At 33.7% G+C, this 19,535-nt stretch overlaps 1 protein-coding gene across 1 annotated transcript in view; it reads right to left on the bottom strand.

The window, feature by feature from the left end:
- Positions 1-651: 651 nt before the first annotated feature.
- Positions 652-19,535, bottom strand: part of DHX36 (DEAH-box helicase 36) — a 52,974-nt gene continuing 34,090 nt past the window's right edge. The window contains exons 17-25 of the mRNA XM_012774381.3: positions 18,692-18,790; positions 11,583-11,756; positions 11,361-11,447; positions 9,688-9,771; positions 8,661-8,760; positions 8,474-8,564; positions 5,878-5,998; positions 4,987-5,139; positions 652-4,626 (exon numbers count right to left, since the gene is read on the bottom strand). Of these exons, the coding sequence (XP_012629835.1) occupies positions 4,441-4,626; positions 4,987-5,139; positions 5,878-5,998; positions 8,474-8,564; positions 8,661-8,760; positions 9,688-9,771; positions 11,361-11,447; positions 11,583-11,756; positions 18,692-18,790 (1,095 nt within the window). The 3' untranslated portion in view covers positions 652-4,440. The remainder of the gene's footprint in view (positions 4,627-4,986; positions 5,140-5,877; positions 5,999-8,473; positions 8,565-8,660; positions 8,761-9,687; positions 9,772-11,360; positions 11,448-11,582; positions 11,757-18,691; positions 18,791-19,535) is intronic.

Raw genomic sequence — 19,535 nt, 5'->3', positions numbered from 1 at the left:
CTACTATAAATAGAAATAAATTAATTGGCCAACTGATATGTATATAAAAAATTAGCCGGGCATGGTGGCGCATGCCTGTAGTCCCAGCTACTCGGGAGGCTGAGGCAGAAGGATCGCTCGAGCCCAGGAGTGTGAGGTTGCTGTGAGCTAGGCTGATGCCATGGCACTCACTCTAGCCTGGACAACAAAGCAAGACTCTATCTCAAAAAAAAAAAAGAAAAAAAAAAGGAATATAAATAATTACCGTCTGCACCCCCCAATCACTTAACACATTAAGGAAGAAAATTAAAATCTATATACAAGTGTGTAGACAACTAAGGAAAACAGCATACAAGCACACGAAAGAAAAGATGCTCATCACTAATCATAATAGAAACATAAATTAAAACCACAATGAGATAGGATTCCACATTCACTAAAGGCTAAAATTAAACAAAACAACACCTAAAAATACAAAGTAGTGGCAAGGATGTGAAACACTTTGACCCCTCACACATTGCTTTTGGGAATATAAAACAGTACAGCCAATTCTAAAAACAGTTGGGCAGTTTCTTACAAAGTTAAACACATTTAACATATGATATAGCAATCTTAATCCTAGGTATTTACTCAAGAGAAATGAAAACATATAACCACACAAAGACTTGTATATACATGTTCATAGCAGCTTTATTTATAATAGCAAAACACCAAAAACAACTCAAATGTCCATCATGTGGTAAATGAATAAACACTGTGATAGATAGAACCATACAATGAGATACTAAACAATAAAAAAGGAACCAACTACTAATACATGTAACATGAGTAACTCAAAAGCATTATGTTAAGAGAAAGAAGCTGGACACAAAAGACTACCTAGGATTCCATTTATTTGAGTCTAGAAAATGCAAAACTATAGTGACAAAAAGCAGATTAATGGTTGCCAGCCAGGGGTAGTAGTAGGGGCAAGGGATTGACTACAAAAAACAAGGGAAATTTTAAATGATGGGAATGTTCCATATCAAGATTGTGGTGGTGGTAATTACATGATTTTTATACATTTAACAAATTCACTGAATTATACACTTAAGTTGGTTAGTTTTATTATATATAAAATAATAATGCCTTAAAGCTTAACAAAAAGTATAGAAATATACTAAAATATAAAAAAATGGTAAGATGATTAATTGAATTTCCAAATATATTTTAGTAAGGATGTATAGTTTTAAAATCAGAATAAAAATGTCATTTAAAAACAATTAGCATATTACAAATATGATTATACAACATGATCACAATGACATATATAAACACAAACTCAGAGCTTAGAGGAAAACTTACTACTATTTCCTCTGGGTGAGGGAGTACTAAAAAAATTCATTCTAAAGCTTTTCTATAATTCATAACTCTTAGAGTGGACTTTATTTTAAAAATGCAGTAAGAATAGAGAATAACTTGTAATAACTGGTATAAGTTTATCTAGAGCTTTTGCCCAAATTAATTAGGAAGGCATTACATGTACTCACTTTTAAAGATGCATTTTTAGAGATTATTGTCCTTTATTTCTTTCATTTTTTCAGGTAAGTTTCTGTTTCAGGGTTATTATTATTATTATTTTTAAAGAGTTATCCTCTGCACTGCTCAGAGTGGTAAGACAAACAGATTTTCCTTCTTAATTTAATGGCTTATTCTTAAGACCACTAAAGAACAAATAGTTCTTAGATCTGGAACACATTTTCCACTCCAGTAATGCCCTATTTTGTAAATGACAAAAAAACTCAAGAACATAAATAGCATCTTGAATTAAAATTTCCATCCTGATCAGTTATAGTGAAAACACACATTGGAGGCGACAGTAACTGCGCTTTAATCCCTGTGAATACTTCATCTATTAAATAATTCTTCAGGAACATTTTCCCCATTCATATGGAGATTAAATATTGGTTTGCAAACATGGAACCAAATCTTTTTTATAGAATCTTTTTACTTTTACATATATGTATATACATATATTTTTCCCCCTTGAACTCCCTAATGCGAGTTAACAGAATCTTTAAATGCTTTCTTCCAAGACCATTTTGGCCAAGTGACTTTGTGAATTGAAACCACATAGTAAAAGGAAAGAAAAAAGCACAAAGATAAATACTCTTATAGAGCAAATAAGACCAGACCAGATGGTCACCTTGACTGTAGGGGAAAAAGTGGTAAGCTACAATATTGTGGCATGACTCAATGCCAGAATTGAGGGACAGATAACTTTTGGGAGAAGTGCAGCAAAGAAAACGGACTTGGAACACACAGCACATTCACACCCTTGGTAGGCAATGACAGGTGACATACATTCCCAGAAATGGGAACACTGCCTGAACCAGTGCTATTAACAGATCACTGTAGCATTATCAATACATCCCAGTAATTGTATGATACTATTCCTTTGGTTTCCTTGCATTTATGGGAAGGCACAATAAAATTGGCATTTTTTTAAAGTGCAGCAGGATGCTTTTCCTGTTTATTTTTGCAGTACGTCCAGCACTTTTATACCTTTTGTCAGATGAGGGTCAAAACTGTTATATCACAAAATATTAATAAATAGTAGAAACAGATGTATCAGCAAGTTAACACTCAAGATGGATAGTGTAAATTTTAATTAATATGCTTTTTGTCAAATTAAAAATACCCTGCTAAAAGTGGTTTAAACAATGAAGGCTTTTTATTATATCAAAATAAGTTCATGTATAGAGCAGTTCCAGAGTTGGTTAATTCTGCAGCTCAGCAGCATTATCAAGGACTCTGGTGAGTTCTATCTTTCCACTGAGCCGACCTGAGTTTACGGCTGTGTCCCTTGTGATCATAAGTTGCCTGCAGCAATTCCAAGTATCAGATTCAGACAAGACAATGTCCAAACAAACAGCAGAGTTTCCTCCTCTACTAGTGAGAAAAATTTTTCTCAGACACCCCCTTAAGACTACTTCTCTGTTGTCACTGGCCAGGAGAGGTTCACCAATTACTTATAATTGCCTCACCAATTACTTATAAGGGGAATGAGATACATGACTGGCTTAGAACCTGATTTGCTCTTGAGGAAGAGGGTCTGACAAACATGGGCACAAAGTTAGGCAGTGGGGAAACCACCAGAACAAGGTAAGCATTCTTTAGAAGGGACAAAATGGCTGTTGGACAACCACCAATAGTATCTGTCACAATCTGATAGGGCTGAAACAGTACATGTTGTCACACTAGCTTCCACTGGCTAAGAGGGTAAAGCAGCAATGAAAAAAAGTGTATTATAATGGATTGTTATACATTAAATAATAACTAAGATTCAGAGAGAATACTCTATGTGCCAGGTACTAGCTTATGTGCTTTACACATATTAACATACTTCATCCTCATAATTGTTACCTGTACAGTCGTCCTGGCTCCAGGACCCCCATGGATACTAAAATCCACAGATGTTCAAGTCCCTTATATAAAAGGCATATCATATGCATATAACCTAGGCACATTCTCTTGTACACTTTAAATCATCTCTAGATTACTTATAATACCTAATACAATGTAAATGATACAGAAATAGTTATTATACCGTATTGTTAAGGGAATAAGAAGGAAGAAAAGTCTGTACATGTTTAGTACACACACAATCATCTACCTTTTTTCCCCCAAATATTTTCAATCCATGGCTGGTTGAATCCACAGATGTGGAACTCGCAGATATGAAGGGCCAACTGTATTTTACAGATAATGAAAAGGAAACAAAGAAAAGCCAAGTAGCTTGCCCAAGACATCTAGTAAATGACAGAGCTGAGATTGGAACTGAGGTAGTCAGGCCCCAGATTCATGCTCTGAACCGCTACATTTTGCTACAGTGATGTAAAAGGGATACATATATACTTTAAAAAGAGTAAAAATATCAAACAAATCAAGCGATAGGTGAACATGTAGAAACCAATCCAAGAAGTTAGCTGAGATTTACACATTGTACATTTTATTAAATACTGGGCTTTATTACAGCAAATTAATTTACTTCTCATAGAAGTTTCATTTTAAAAAATATGGTTGTGTTCAAATTCTTACTTGACACAGCTTTTTGGCTAACTATTCTATTTTTACCAAGTTTATACTCAGTCATTATGGATAGAAAGATTAATTTTGTATAACAACTAAGGAATTTCTCAAGTGGTACAACATTTCATACACATAAGGGGAATATACTCCCAAAGAGTGGACATGACCACAAGAGAGAACAGAGAAACATATTGATTGCTTTTTATGGTATATTTATAATAGCTACAGATACCACTAAGTCATGCACATTAAGTTTTTACTACCTACTGAAGAGTTCTACCTTACACATGAAAATCAGTCATGTCCCAGGGTTTGGCATCTAAGCCAAAATTTAAAACTACGATGGAGATGGCTGTCAAATTGGTTTTTCAGACCACCACAGAAAAGTTGTCAGCTGTAATATCCATCCTGGGATCGTGGCGGAAAGTTCCTGGGAGTGGCCTTTTCCTGTGTTTTGATCAAGTCTATAATAGCTGACAGTACTGCACAGTCTCTGGATTTAGTGTCCTTCCAGTCTACAGGATGAGGACTTTCGATCTTCTCTTGCAGAAGGGTATCTAGTTCCTTTCTTAATTCCTAAGGTTGGAAAAATTATACATGTTCAACAAAGGCAGATATAATGTCAAACAATGTAAGAAATAAAAATGATTTTAGCTGATATAAGGACGCTCACAAGCTATTGCACAGAAGTTTGAAATATTTAGTGAGCTACCAACTAAAGTGTAGTTAAATTCAAACTTCAAGCACATTGAGCCATTTAGAAGTCTGTTATCATCTCAAAAAATAATTTGGAAAACTATGAATCAATTTCTCAACATTATTTGCTTTGTTGAAATAGACCAAGAAGTTTTAATATATATAACATTTAGAACAAAACCACGAGACCACATGCTGGCATACATGTACATTTAAAGACAATCATGTAAAGTCAGTCACCTTAACAAGATGGGCAATTCTTGCAGGAGACTGAAAGACAATCCATTCATCTACAGCTATAGTTTCCTGATCGTTATCCTTCTGGATGGAAATATCACCTCCAAAGAACAAGAGACAATATGGGGAAACCTCTGTGCAGTCATACAAGTATATCTATAATGAAAATTACAGCAAATTAATACATTCAGGAGTCTGAATGAGTTATTACCACATTAATTCAACAATATTACCAGTATCAATTAATTAGTACCTTTCTTTTAAACTATGTATTAACTTGCTAGTGTAATTAGAGATTAATTTTGAAGAAATATCATTTTAAATGAGCCATTCTTCATTTTCAGAGAACATAGGTATTTTATACTTTTAATTTTTTGCTACATGCTCTATTCTGCTGGAATATACTTTTGTTTTAAACTATAGCACCATTCTTCAAACAAAATATTTTCTGAGTGACAAAACTAAAACACTAATGTATTATAGGTGAAATTATTTTTATCTACATATCCAGTATTTTAAAAATCATGTCAAATTATTTTCCTAAAGAGATAAATATACTTATAGAATCCCACTTAGCATTCTGACCAATATTTATAAGGTATAGTGACATGCCAACAAAATTCTTTACATAGTATAAACTCCTATATACCATAAAATGTGCCAATATTTCTTGAAAAAGCAGGCTCTAAAAGAAAATTATAAAAATCAAATAACTATCCTAACTAATTAAAATATAAAGAATCATAATAGACCTGTAAATTAAAAATATAGGTTATTCACTTAAGGAAAAAAGTTATTATTCATGTCAGAAGAAAAAAAATTATAAATTTTGTTTATAAAAATATCCAACTGATAATTCAGATCAGACTTTGACTGTTTTAAATGTTTACTTACACTACTTGTTCTCATCTTCAGGTGATAGATAAGCCAGTTGTAGTGAAAATCTGTTTGTTCCACATTAACAGATTTAGGATGAATAGAAACTGTGCCATCAGTTTTTGTGTAAACTTTCACCCTTTAAAAAAAGGTAGAATGTAGTCTGTTAAAAAGAAGTCTTCCTAGGATTCTTTTTTTTTTTTTTTAAACTACTTCAAAAACTGATAGAAGGGCTTGGTAAAAACCAATAATGCCTAGAATTTAAGAAACTCGACAGTTGAATTCAGTTTATTTTTGTAAAAAATAAATTTTAAAATTTATAGTGGAGGAAAGAGCATAATTTTTTAAATAATATATGGAAAAATATTACCTAAATATGAATACCTTAAATCATGTAACTAATTCTCTTCTTACAAATATAATACTCAACATCTTAGTAAAGTGACAGAATATTCCTTTCCTTAATTATGTTAATATATACCACTGGAGGATAAACACCAAAATAAATATCTAAAATAGCTGTGACTTAGATCAAGAGAACAGTCTATACATTTTACTATGACAATCATGATACTGACAAATAGCCTTCAATTTATAGGATAACTTTGTGAAATGATGAATTTAAATATTTTATAGAGTATGTACCTAGATGAATATAAAATAAAAAATTATGTATTCTGTTTAAATATACATTGACAGTTCTAGTTCAGTCTCTCAATTCCTAGGGGTCTTTTCATTGACAGTCATGTAATATACATTTTACCTCAATTTGTAAGAGTTAATATTATTCAAGAAGGAGACATCTGATGGTTTATTTTTAAACAGTTAATGGTAATTACCTGTATCAGACAATAGCATAAAACCTAATCCTTCCTGTTTGTTTGTAAGAGCGTTTTTTTGAGGTTCTAGGAATTCATAATACTTGTACCAAAATCATGAATAATAGTCAAGATTCATATTTAGAATAAAATCAGAAATTATGTTTTCTCAGCCCAAAGTCAATTCAACCAATGACATCCTACAACCCTGCATGACTACAGCAGCGGGAGTTGGCAAATTTCTATACAGGACCACAGAGTAAATATTTTATGCTCTATATTGTGGGACTCTATAATCTGCCACAACTACTCAAATCTGCTAGTATAGTGGGAAAGCAAAGAGACAACAAATGGGCATGGCTGTGTTCTTACATAAATGTACAAAAAACAAGCCTACAGGCCAAAATTTTCTGACCCCTAGTCTAGACTAAAACAAAGCACCCATGCAAGAAGAACTACATTTTTTTCATGAAGCCCTCCCTGGATGGCAGAAGAGATTAATGAAATATTTGTATTTCAAAGAATCTCTCTGTGAAGCTACTGTAAAGTTAAGTAACAGTACAGAAAAGAATTTAGCAAAGTACTGATGTCAAAAAACTACCTGGATCACTTAAAATTTGGATAATCCAACCACAATGATTAAAACTCTGCTACCCATAATTTTGTACCTTAGAATAGGGTTTCTCCAACCCTTAGCACTATTGCCATACCAGGTAATTCTTTGTTGTAGGGGGCTTTCCTGTACATTATAGGATGTTTAAATGCATTCCTGGCCCCTATCTAGTAGATGTTAGAGTACTCCCCAGTTATGAAAACCCTAAAGGTCTCCAGACACTATCGAATGTTCCCGGGGGGTGGGGGACAAAAATCACCCCAGTTGAGAACTACAGCCTAGGAACAATGTTTGCACTTTGGTCTATCTTTAAAATCTGTTATGCTTTAATGTTTATAACCATAGGGTATCCAACTTTTGCATTTAATATCAGTTCAAATATTTTATATATTACTACCCAATGACTGTTTTATTTGCTCACCTGACACGTCATATAATGTGGTATTATAAAACCGTAATTTCTCCATTGCTACTGGCCATCTATATTGTTTGCAATATAGCTATTAAAAAAACCTTTGGAATTATTTCCTTAGGACATATTCCTCAAATTAAAATACTCACTTATCAATGCACTGGGCCAGTGACTATTATAAATGACCACTGATACATGATTTTAATCTAGAGCACCTTCCAAAAGGGCAGCAACCATACCACTAGCCTTTGTGATTCTTAGTTTCTCTATATTCTTATACTAGATGAGCTCACTTACTAGTCAAAAACATGCCTTGCTGCTGTCTCCAATTACTACTGAGGCTATTTGTACATATATTATACTATATTTCTCAAAATAGTGAAATTACCACAATTTTATTGAAACAGCTAAGTTACAAAATTATCCATTTTCTAAGAGAGGAAAAAAGTTCCTGAAACAAAATCTACTCTAAGCAATTTCTATCCAGGCATTGGTTTTTAACAGTGGCTAGCTTTTCTAATATTTATATTGGCATCAAATTTTGTTGTTCTTTGAGAATGGGTGATCAGAGAGATGATTCTAGCATGTACTGTGAAGGAAAGTAATGTTTATGCTACACAGTTTGTCTCCTTCTAAGTTATCAAAAGTAAGAACAAGAATATGGCCCAAATATGAATAAGAACAAATTTACACTATAAGCCTTGTTACACTAGAAGATTTTAAGTTTAAGGAGAGAATTACAAGTACTTCATAATAATCTTCAATGCTTACATTTTTCTTTTTTTACTCAAATTTAGTCGGATTTTAGCAACTTTGGGATATAAACCAGCACAGATGACAGCTTTAATTATCTTCTCATTATCTATTGAGGGTGGAAGGCAGAGGGAAAAAAAAAAAGTAAAATATTGATACAATGGACAACAGCAACAAGTTATTTACACTATGTTTTCTGCTTTACCTGAATTTATATTAGATTCTGGATCTTTGGGATTTCTACTGCTTACAAATCCAGCCCCAAGAAGATGTTCAGCAAACTGTCCTTTCATGTTATGCAGCATCTAGGAAGCAATAGTAACAAACAGAACTAGAATACCCTTCACACGTAGGGGCTATATAGTATACATTCATAAAATAAATTTAATTGTAAACTTTCTCTGCTTTATGAAACTACTTTTGCAAAACAATGTTTTAAAGCCAAGAGTTGACAAACTATTAAAAAACCTGTTTTTGTCAATAAAGTTTTATTAGAACGCAGCTACACCCATTTTCTGTTGAAACATCTTGTGTTCTACATTTTCCTTTGTAGTATCAGAGTTGTCAAGATCCTTTTTTCCATTTTGCTAATGATTGGGTACTTATATGCTAGATCACTGTTTACCACTTTGTAGGGTTGTTAAATGCCTCATACCACACAGATGGTGTACGTGTGTATTGCAAGAAGGTGAATATATTCCTATTCCTACTGGATTGAGATTCCCAATTCAGTATAGAGTGTGAAGTCTGATGTGCATACGTCCTACCTATTGTTTACTTTCTTCCATTTTACAAACACCTTCCATGCAATGATTTCACTAAGAAGATCAGAAAAGTTAAAGATACCCAGTCTATTTAGTATTTTTCAATAGACTTTAGGAGTATTAGCAAAAATTCTCAAGTTGAATCATCAAAATGACAACTAGAGGGTAGTGATAGGACCAGAAATTGAGCCTCACTGTGCTTTGCTATTATATTCTAAAACCTTGTTTCCTGTCTTAGCCATTAGTCTTTTATTTATTATATTATTATATATTTTTATTATATATGTTTACTTGTTTTGTTACAGTTCATTTATTCTCTCTATAATTTTGTATATAACAAATACATACAATTTCTGTATATTTAACTTTTTGCTATAGATCTAATTGTACAAAATACATATCTAATAATCTAATAATCTCTAATATAGCTTATATGATAATTACTGCAAAACATTAACCACTACTCACCTGCAGTGTGTTTGAAGATAGAAAATATTCCCAGCAATAGTCCTTTTCATATCTGAAACCACGTCGCCTAGCTTCTTCCCAGCCCTATGGGACAAAGAAATGAAGAAATCTACTTATACTGCTCCCCAAAGCAAAGGTTACTTACTGGTTTCTGTCTTTATTTATTTATTTTTTTTTTTGAGACAGAGTCTCACTTTGTTGCCCAGGCTAGAGTGAGTGCCGTGGCGTCAGCCTAGCTCACAGCAACCTCAAACTCCTGGGCTCAAGCGATCCTTCTGCCTCAGCCTCCCGAGTAGCTGGGACTACAGGCATGCACCACCACGCCCGGCTAATTTTTTTGTATATATATTAGTTGGCCAATTAATTTGTTTCTATTTATAGTAGAGACGGGGTCTCGCTCTTGCTCAGGTTGGTTTCGAACTCCTGAACTCAAAGGATCCGCCCGCCTCGGCCTCCCAGAGTGCTAGGATTACAGGCGTGAGCCACCGCGCCCGGCCTCTGTCTTTATTTTAATGACAGTTTAATCTTCTACTGATATTTAATTTTCTTTGTAAAAAATTCAAAGAATTTTATAGTTTACAAACTAGAAAGACAAACTCCTCATGATCATAGTCCTTAAGAGATAACCACCACTGAAGTTCCAGGCCTTTATACAATTAAGTACAAGTTAAACAGTAATACAGGGTGTCCCAAAAGTCACTGTACATAGGGAAAATGGGAAATTGTAGCTAAATGTACACTTACAAAATAATCATTACAAAAGTATACAAAATTTTTCCTTTGTAGTCTCCATACAATTCTGTAACATTTTTCCTTTGTAGTTTCCATACAATTTTATAAAATTTTATAATGACTATTTTGTACGTAGATGTAGATTTAGCTACCATTTCTCATTTTCCCTATGTATGCCATGTGGGGGACACCCTGTATATAAATTGTGTACTTTGCACAAAATCCCACTATAACTGTACATAATATATTAATGAAAAAAAGTACACTGTTAAACTTCAATGCTATTATATATTTTCAAATTCACAAACTTCTTTTAGCTAGAGAAGGAGGGAAATGGGGGAAAATGAAAGACAAGCTGAATAAACTCAAAGGGAAAAAAAACCCATACATTTTCCCATAACATGCAGTACAAAACTGAACTTACAGTTACAGAAAAAAAAGATACTGCCTCTAAAAACCAAATTACATTTAAATTTTATAAAGATGGGTGACAATGTTTATCCTGCCTGGCTTTTGGGAGCAATGACTCTCTAATCTGAATTATGTACATGATTATGATACTATATTAAAATGTTACATCTGAATACAATATAGGTGTAGTTTATTAATAAAGACTATCATGAATGTCAATAAGACAAGGATACCAAGAAATAATGTCATATATAAATTTTAAAACAAATTGTTTACTTGTTCTATTATTACCAAACCAGACATTTTCCTCAAAGGAATAAATGTAATGAGCTATTATAAAATTGAAAATGGATTACAATTTTTTTCAAATGCTTACATAATTTTAAACATTCTCAGTAATACATTCCAGATATTTATGACATTATAGATTTTAAAAGGTTAAATGTGCTCATATCCTATTATCAGCTTTTCAACTTGAATAATCTGTCAGTACAGAACAAGTTTTTAAAAATTAATTCATTAATTTTTACCTCAAATGCATTCACAACTGTCAGGTGGTCACTTCTGGTATTCTTTGCCAATTCTTTTCTTCTTGCATCAGCAATCTTTTCTTTTCCCTTAATAAAAAACAGACAAAGGCAATTTAAATTGGTCTGATGCTATAACAGAACATTCTAATAAATAGCTAATGAAAAGTGTACCTAAGCAATCACTTTGTGTATCTAAAAATGCCTATACTTAATCTAGCTTACCAATGGAATGACAAAGGGATCTTTGAAGCTGAGACTAGCAGCAATAGTGAGAACTGGATCTAGGCAACAGAACAGAGCTCCAAAAAGAATCATTTTTCCAATATGTGGTTCAACTGGTAATCGTGCTAAGTGGACTCCAAGAGGTGTTAATTCTTCCTGTTTATCCAAAGCATTCTGTAAAGGAAGAGTTTATGTTTAAAATGGACATTGTCAAACATTACATTTAAGGCTATTTTAATTTGCTTTAGGCTGATACTCATTCTTGTAAACCCAAATACCCTAATATTGTTCAGCTTTAGTTTTCTTCATTAAAACATAAATTCTGAGGTCAGCAAAGGTTAGAAAGTTATTTAAACAAAAACAAAATTAATCTACAACTTGGCTTTTCTGTACATATTAGGAGAGAAATAACAGAAGGAACAAACTAGCAAACTTTCAGTCAAATGAAGGATATCACCTAGTATAAAGTATAAGAGTTCTGGAAAAAACAAAAACAAAGGAGACACTACTGTGTATTTGGAATATGTAACGCATAACCTCTAGATCAGCAGTCCCCAATCTTTATGGCACCAGGGATAAGTTTCATGGAAGACAATTTTTCCACAGATGTGGGTCGGAGGGGGGTGTGGTGGTAGAGGCGGAGCTCAGGCAGTGATGTGAGTAATGGGGAGTGGCTGTAAACACAGATGAAGCTTTACCCACCAGCTGCTGGTCACCTCCTGCTGTGTGTCCCCATTTTCCTAAGTTTCATGGAAGACAATTTTTCCATGGGGGTGGGAGGGTATGGCATGGAGCTCTATAGCCTGGTCTGTGGCCCATGGGTTGGGGCCCACAGCCCTAGATTCTAGTAGTTTAGGTGGCATGAGACAGGAAAGCCAAAGATGAAAGACATTATCTAGAACCCTGGGAAATAGGACTGACTTCTGCTCTGATTCCCTAGGTAACGTCCTTCAACCATCCCACTGTGGAGAGCTAGAGAAGCAGCTTAAAGACACCCTGGAATTAACAAAAGAATTTCAAGTCCAGAGAGGTGAGCCTATAGGCCCTCTTTTCCTGGCAGAAGCAACATAAATTCTTGCTGGAGGAAGTTATCCTCATCCTTGGCTTCATTCAAATTTTATCTACAAAGAATTTTATAAATAGAATTTCCAGTACATTTAATTTCCAGTTAAAATAACTAGGCAAACAAAGACACAAACGAGAAATAATAAATAGAATCCATAAACATCCCATCAGACATAGATTTCTACTAAACATTTATGGAGCAAATTACCTCAACCGTAAAACTCTGTCAGAGAAAAAGATAAAAAAAAAAAATCTTAGTACTCTCAACTTGTTTTTTAGCCTAGCATATCTTGATACCTAAATTTGACAGGGACATCTGATGAAAGGAAAATTAAATATGAAAAACACAAAACAAAATAATGGCAAATTGAATTCTACCAAGTTAGATTTATTTTAAGAAAAACTTGTTTAACATCTGAAACATTAATGTAACTCAACATAACAAACTAAAGAAGTCAGATCATAACCTTATCAGAAGTGGAAAAGGTAATTTGATAAAATTGATTATCTGCCCATATATAATAAAAATCTCTTAGTAAACTAAGGACGCCCTTAATTTGATAAGGGCTTCTACAAAAAAATACTCAGCAAATTTTATACTCAATGATGACCTGTTGAAAGCTTTCCCTTTGAGAAGAACAAGACAAGATTTGCACTCTATCACACTACTTCTGTTCAACATTGTACTAAGGGTCCTAGAGCACTGGAAAGGAATAAATAAAATTATTATTTAAAGTTGTGACTGTGTATGCAGAAAAAAAAATCTACATACAGTTATTAGAATAAGGGTGTTTAACAGAATTAATGATTACAAGGTCAATATTCAAAAACCAATTTCTTTTCTATATTAATCAGACTCACAAGAAAATGAAAAACTTAAAAGTTAGAGTAGAATCCAAAAATGTCATTAACTTAGAAATAAATCTAAAAAAAGATGCATAAGATCCCTACACAGAAAACTCTTACAATACTGAGAGAGATTAAATACTCAAATAAATAGAGGAATAGATGATGTCCTTGTTTGCTAAGACTTAATACTGTAAAGATGTCAGTTCTCCCCAAATTGATGTACAGAGTCCATGCCATCACAATCCAAATCCAAGATTCTAAAATGTACTTGGAAACCCAAAGCACAAAGAAGGGTCAAGAACTCTTTTTTTTTTTTTTTTTTTTTTTTTTTTTGAGACAGAGTCTCACTCTGTTGCCCAGGCTAGAGTGAGTGCCATGGCGTCAGCCTAGCTCACAGCAACCTCAATCTCCTGGGCTCAAGCGATCCTGCTGCCTCAGCCTCCCAAGTAGCTGGGACTCCAGGCATGCGCCACCATGCCCGGCTAATTTTTTCTATATATATTAGCTGGCCAATTAATTTCTTTCTATTTATAGTAGAGATGGTGTCTTGCTCTTGCTCAGGCTGGTTTCGAACTCCTGACCTCGAGCAATACACCCACCTCGGCCTCCCAGAGTGCTAGGATAACAGGCGCGATCCACCGCACCCGGCCAGTCAAGACACTCTTGAAAAAGATTGAAAAGGATTGATTAGTTCTTCCAGATACCAAGTTTTTTTTTTTTTTTTTACAAAGTTAGAGTAAGGCAGTGTGGAACCCACTCAGGATAGAAATATAGACCAATAGAACAAAGCCTAGAAACAGACACACAAATCTACTGACATTTGACCTATGACAAAGACTGCATAACATAGAAGAAAAAAGGATGAATTTTTCTATGAACAGTTCTTGGTCAAGGGTCAACTGGATCTACATATGTAAAACCTTTGACTCCAACCTCACCACACATATACAAAATGAACTGCAGATGGATTATAGATGAAATGTGAAAGATAAAACAATAAACTTTTAAAAAATGTATGTTCATGATCCCAGAGTAGAGACTTGTTAGGTAAAAACCAATAATCTTTGAGACTGATACACTTTATTACATTAAAATTAAGGATTTCTGTATATCAAGATACTAAAAAAAGATGAAAATATAGACATGTGCAATATACAACTGATAAAGGACTCAGATAAGGAGTGCACAGTAAGTGTATAATGATATACAATCTAACAGAAAAACAGGCACCAAAATTTATGAGAGAGACCATCTAAATGGGCAAAAATATGAAAAAGTGCTTACAAATTCAATGATACTTACGGAAATGCAAATTAAAATCACAAACTACAATGACTACATACCTACCAGCACGGTTAGAATAAAAGACCGATAATATTAGGTTATTAAGAATGAAATGGCAGATTTCCTGAACACATTTGACTGCCACACTAGGAAAAATATTTTTTTCTTTGGGACCACAGTGTTTTATTACAAAAATAGAATAAAAATTTCAAAAACAAAACAATCCTTTCTAATCTAATGAAAAATTTATTTTTTATTGTTTTCTGTGTTAATTATATGCAATTTGAAAAAAACAGTTTTTGCAGCTCCCGAGGTGAAAAGACGTGTAAGTTACATATGCTTCATGAGGCCCCAGCCTCAAAACTAGCATGAATTAAATGCAATTCACATGGCAGTTAATGTGTTAAGTACTAAATTTGACAGGTGATATCTCTGACATTTCACTTTGACACTTCTTGTTTCCTTTTTTTATTGTGAAGGTACATCTTCATTCTTTCAACTGCAGGTTTTGGCTTGTGATTATCTTTCAATTTTTTTTACAGCAATTTTTGTGAAACCATGTATAAGTCAAAAATTAGTGTTTTTGCTGAGTACAAGTTCCATTGTGGAACCAATGCAGCCCAGACAGCTTGAAATGTCAATGAAGTGTTTAGGAAGTATATTGCTAACGAATGCACAGTACATGGATGCTTTGAGAAGTTTCATTCTGGTGATTTTAATCTTGAAATGAGCCACGGGGCTGACCTAACACCAAGGTGGATAATGATATGCTGAAAGCTGTAGTAGAAGCAAACCCATCTCAACCTACACATGAATTAGCAGCAAGCAAGGTTTGACGTTACCATTCCACCCATATTGGAACACTCAAAACAAATTGGCAAGGTAAAGATGCTGGATAGTTGGGTTTCGCATAAATTAACCCTTTGCATTTGCTTGTTTTTTTCTCGATTCCTTTATTCTACTCAGGATTTAATTTTTTAAATACCCCAGAATAATAAATACTGGAGTTTCTTTTCATACAAACTTATTTATTTAGATTTTTTATATTTCAAATTATTGATACATTCAAAGAGTAATTTTAATCTCTATAATTTTTCATGGATGAGCTGTTACCAATGCTAACCGTGTCGACTAACACTCAACATCCGAGTGCAAAGGGTTAAACGAGTGTCAAAAGAGAAATTGTCTCAAAGCTTGCCCTTCTTTGCTGTCACAACACAAAGGTGAACTATTTCTACACTGTATTATTACATGTGATGAAAAATGGATTCTTTTTAACAATTGCAAGTGTTAGGCACAATAGTTGGATAAAGTGCTGAAACATAGTCCCAAACCGAATATTCATCAAAAAATCTAATGGTGTCTGTTTGGTGGTCTAGCACTGGTACTACGCACTACAGCTTCATGAAACCCGGTCAATTGATTATAGTGGATGTCTACTGCAACGAATTGGATGAAATGAGGAAGATGCTTGCAATTAAACAGATTTGACAATAGAGACAGGTTAACCTTCTTGCAAGGCAATGCTGTTGCGTGAACAACGTTGCTCAAACTACAAAAGCTGGACTTGGAAACTCTCTGTCATCCACCATATTCACCAGACCTCGCACCATCTGACTACCACTTCTTCCAGGCTTTGGACCACTTCTTGCAAGGAAAAATATTCAATTCTCAACAAGCTATGGAAAATGCCTTTCACAATTTCAGCACCATGTGCTCTCCAGGCTTCTTCACTGCTGGTTGACACAAGTTACTGGTAAAGGTAGCAAAACTGTGTTGATAGTTCAGGTGCATACTTTGATTCACTGTACTACTTCTTGTCTGAGATATAACAAACTAAACTTTTAATTCCAAATCGGACATTTCAGATTTAATGAACTAATACCAAGTGTTGGTGAAGCTACAGAGCAATAGGAACTTTCATGCACCACTGGCAGGAGGGTAAGCAGTTTGGCAACTTTGGAAAACTGTTGGGCATTATCCACCACACTTGATCATACATATATACCTGACATCTGAGTGCACCAGGAAACACTGACTATTGAAGAATATTCATATCAGTATTGTATGTAATAACCCCAAATTGGAAGTTAACAAAAATGTCTTTCTGTACTCATAAAATAAAATATGGCAAAAAAAAAAGTAATGAAAACAAATCTCACAATGTTAAGCGAAAAAAATCCAGAGCCCTGCTCCCCTGACCAAAGGAAAAAAAAAACACCCACATTATGTATGAATTCATGTAAAGTTCCCAAAATGGGCAAAATTAAATTGAACTCTTTATAGAGATGTATACTTTATATGGTAAAACCATTAATAAAAAAACAAGCAAGAGATTATCATTAAAGTCACAACAGACGTTATCTTTGGGAGTAAAGGACAATGGAGTAACTGGAACAGGGTATGGTATGAGGGGACTTTTAGCATACTGGGAATATTCTTACTTCTTAACATAAGTATTACATGGTGTTTAATTTGTGATAAATCATGAAACTGCACATTTTTGTTTTGCTCCCTTTTTCTAGATGCTCAGGCTATTAATATATTTCACAATAAAAACATATTTTTAAAATGTGGGCCTTAGACCCCACCATTGGCAAGTGTTTGATGACCTTTTCATGATTGTGTTGCCTATAAAAGGCTAAGACTGGCTTTTTTATTCAGTTGGGAGAGAGGAAGTCATCCCACTCAGGCTTCCAAGTTCAGTTGAGTCCCGTGGTTGTCCATCTCTACCATAAGTAAGTTGATTCTCTGATCACTACCTAGGTCTCCACAACCATATTCTATGAGCTAAAAGCCTAGAGGGGAAAAGAGATCAACAGTAAAACCTCACTACTTCCTAAAACACCAGTAACTTCATTAAATCTAATCCAAACTCCCACAGAGATAGGTAGATAATTTATAATGCTTTTTCATTTAAATAGATTATGTTAAAAGTTATTACAATATTTCAATATGACCAAATTCTCCAAGATTATCTGCAAGGATGGCCCCCCAAAACATGTATAATATATAAAACGTGTCTTTTGCATCCTCTAACCCAGACTAACCAACAGAACCTATAGCAATGACAGAAATGTTCTATTTCTGCACTAATACAGTAGCCACTAGTGCCTACAGAGCTTGTGAAATCTGTGAGTGCAATGGGATACTAAAGTTCCAATTTAATTCAAAATTTAAATTGCCACACAGGGCTCTAGTGGCATGTATACTGGACAACACTGTTCTAACTCCTTGCACCTTTTTCCCCACACTGAACAATAACCAGCAGCTAGTCCTGTGCCTCTCTCAACATGGTCTTGTGCAGATATGGCTGAATACTAAGTGGTCACTTAAGATACTGGAATTGGTTTTTTAAAACACTGACTTCATTAAAAGGAACTAATGAAATCAGAAAATCTTGTTCTAAGAAAACAAGTTGTACTAGTAAAATGACAGATGGAAGAATACAGTATTTTGGAGAAAAGCCACCTGTTACTGTTCCTTCAAAAAAATACATGAGTTGCCTTTATAAGATGACCATACTTAGACCATTAAGTTACTTGGACTTGACAAAAGCTCTAAAATACCATGGTAATCAGGAAGAGTGGAATAAACTAATCAAGTTCATTTTAAGAAAACATATGAAGATCAGTAATTTAAAATTTTCAAAATATTATGTAATTTTAAATCAGGACTGCAATGAAAGAAAACTGCAGAAAGAGCCTAGTCATATAAGAATATTACAAAGCTATCAATATATAACTTTCTAAAGCATATCTCATATCCTAAGCTGACAGCCAAATGGTGAACCAAATTTGGCACTGCACACTCACTGGACTACTTTGCAGTAATGAGAATTTTACAATTAACTGGTTTACATGTTCTAACACTCAAAATTTGTCAGAATAAAAAAAAAAAATCAAATTTACCAGTTCCATCAGGTGTCTTATGGAGAGCAACACTGCCTCACTTGATGGTGGATCCATTAACCTACTCAGAAAATAAGCAATTCCACCTAGCCTTAAAATCTGAAGGGGTGAGGGGAGAGAAAAATATAATTAAACATACATCATATATTGACGTAATAATTTAGTTCTACTTGTGTTGAACACTCAAAGCATCAAAGTTATATGTAATTTTCAAGTTATTTTAACAAAATGAATTAAAATTATACTTATAAGTCTATAAAAATATGTTTAAAGGCCTACATACTACTTTCTACCAGCAACTCTATTAAATTTCTATTAAGAAAAGTAGCTGGCTAAAATCTCAACAAACATGTTGCTTACCAATTATCTTTAACATAAGATATCAAAAGATATAAGATGCTGAAAAAATGGTAAGTAGTTAGGGTAACATTTTAAGATGTAATAACAGTAGTTAACATTTACTGAGCACTTACCATGTGCCAGGTACCATTCAAGAATTTTATGAGGTTAACTTAAGTAACCTGCCCAATGCAACAGAACTAGCTTTTGAGAGTAGGTGGGATTCACACAGACAGCCTGGCTTCTCCAGATCAGTACATAATTACAAACTGTTTGATACACTTTTGAAGGAAGTTTAACACATTGACTGCCACACTAGAAAAAAATATTTTCTTTGAGGCCACAATATTTTATTATGAAAACAGAATAAAAACTTTGAAAACAAAACAATCCTTTAGAATTTAATGAAAATGAAATTTATTGACTTCTATTCACTTACTCCATGTTTTTAGAATGAATTTGTCAGTATTAACTGTAACATTAAGAACATCGACAAGTAAGATCT

The sequence above is a fragment of the Microcebus murinus genome, chromosome 1 (assembly GCF_040939455.1).
Source record: "Microcebus murinus isolate Inina chromosome 1, M.murinus_Inina_mat1.0, whole genome shotgun sequence".
Lineage (NCBI taxonomy): Eukaryota > Metazoa > Chordata > Mammalia > Primates > Cheirogaleidae > Microcebus > Microcebus murinus.
Note: the sequence above shows the minus strand (reverse complement) of the source record. Positions and strands in the feature narration are given on the sequence as shown.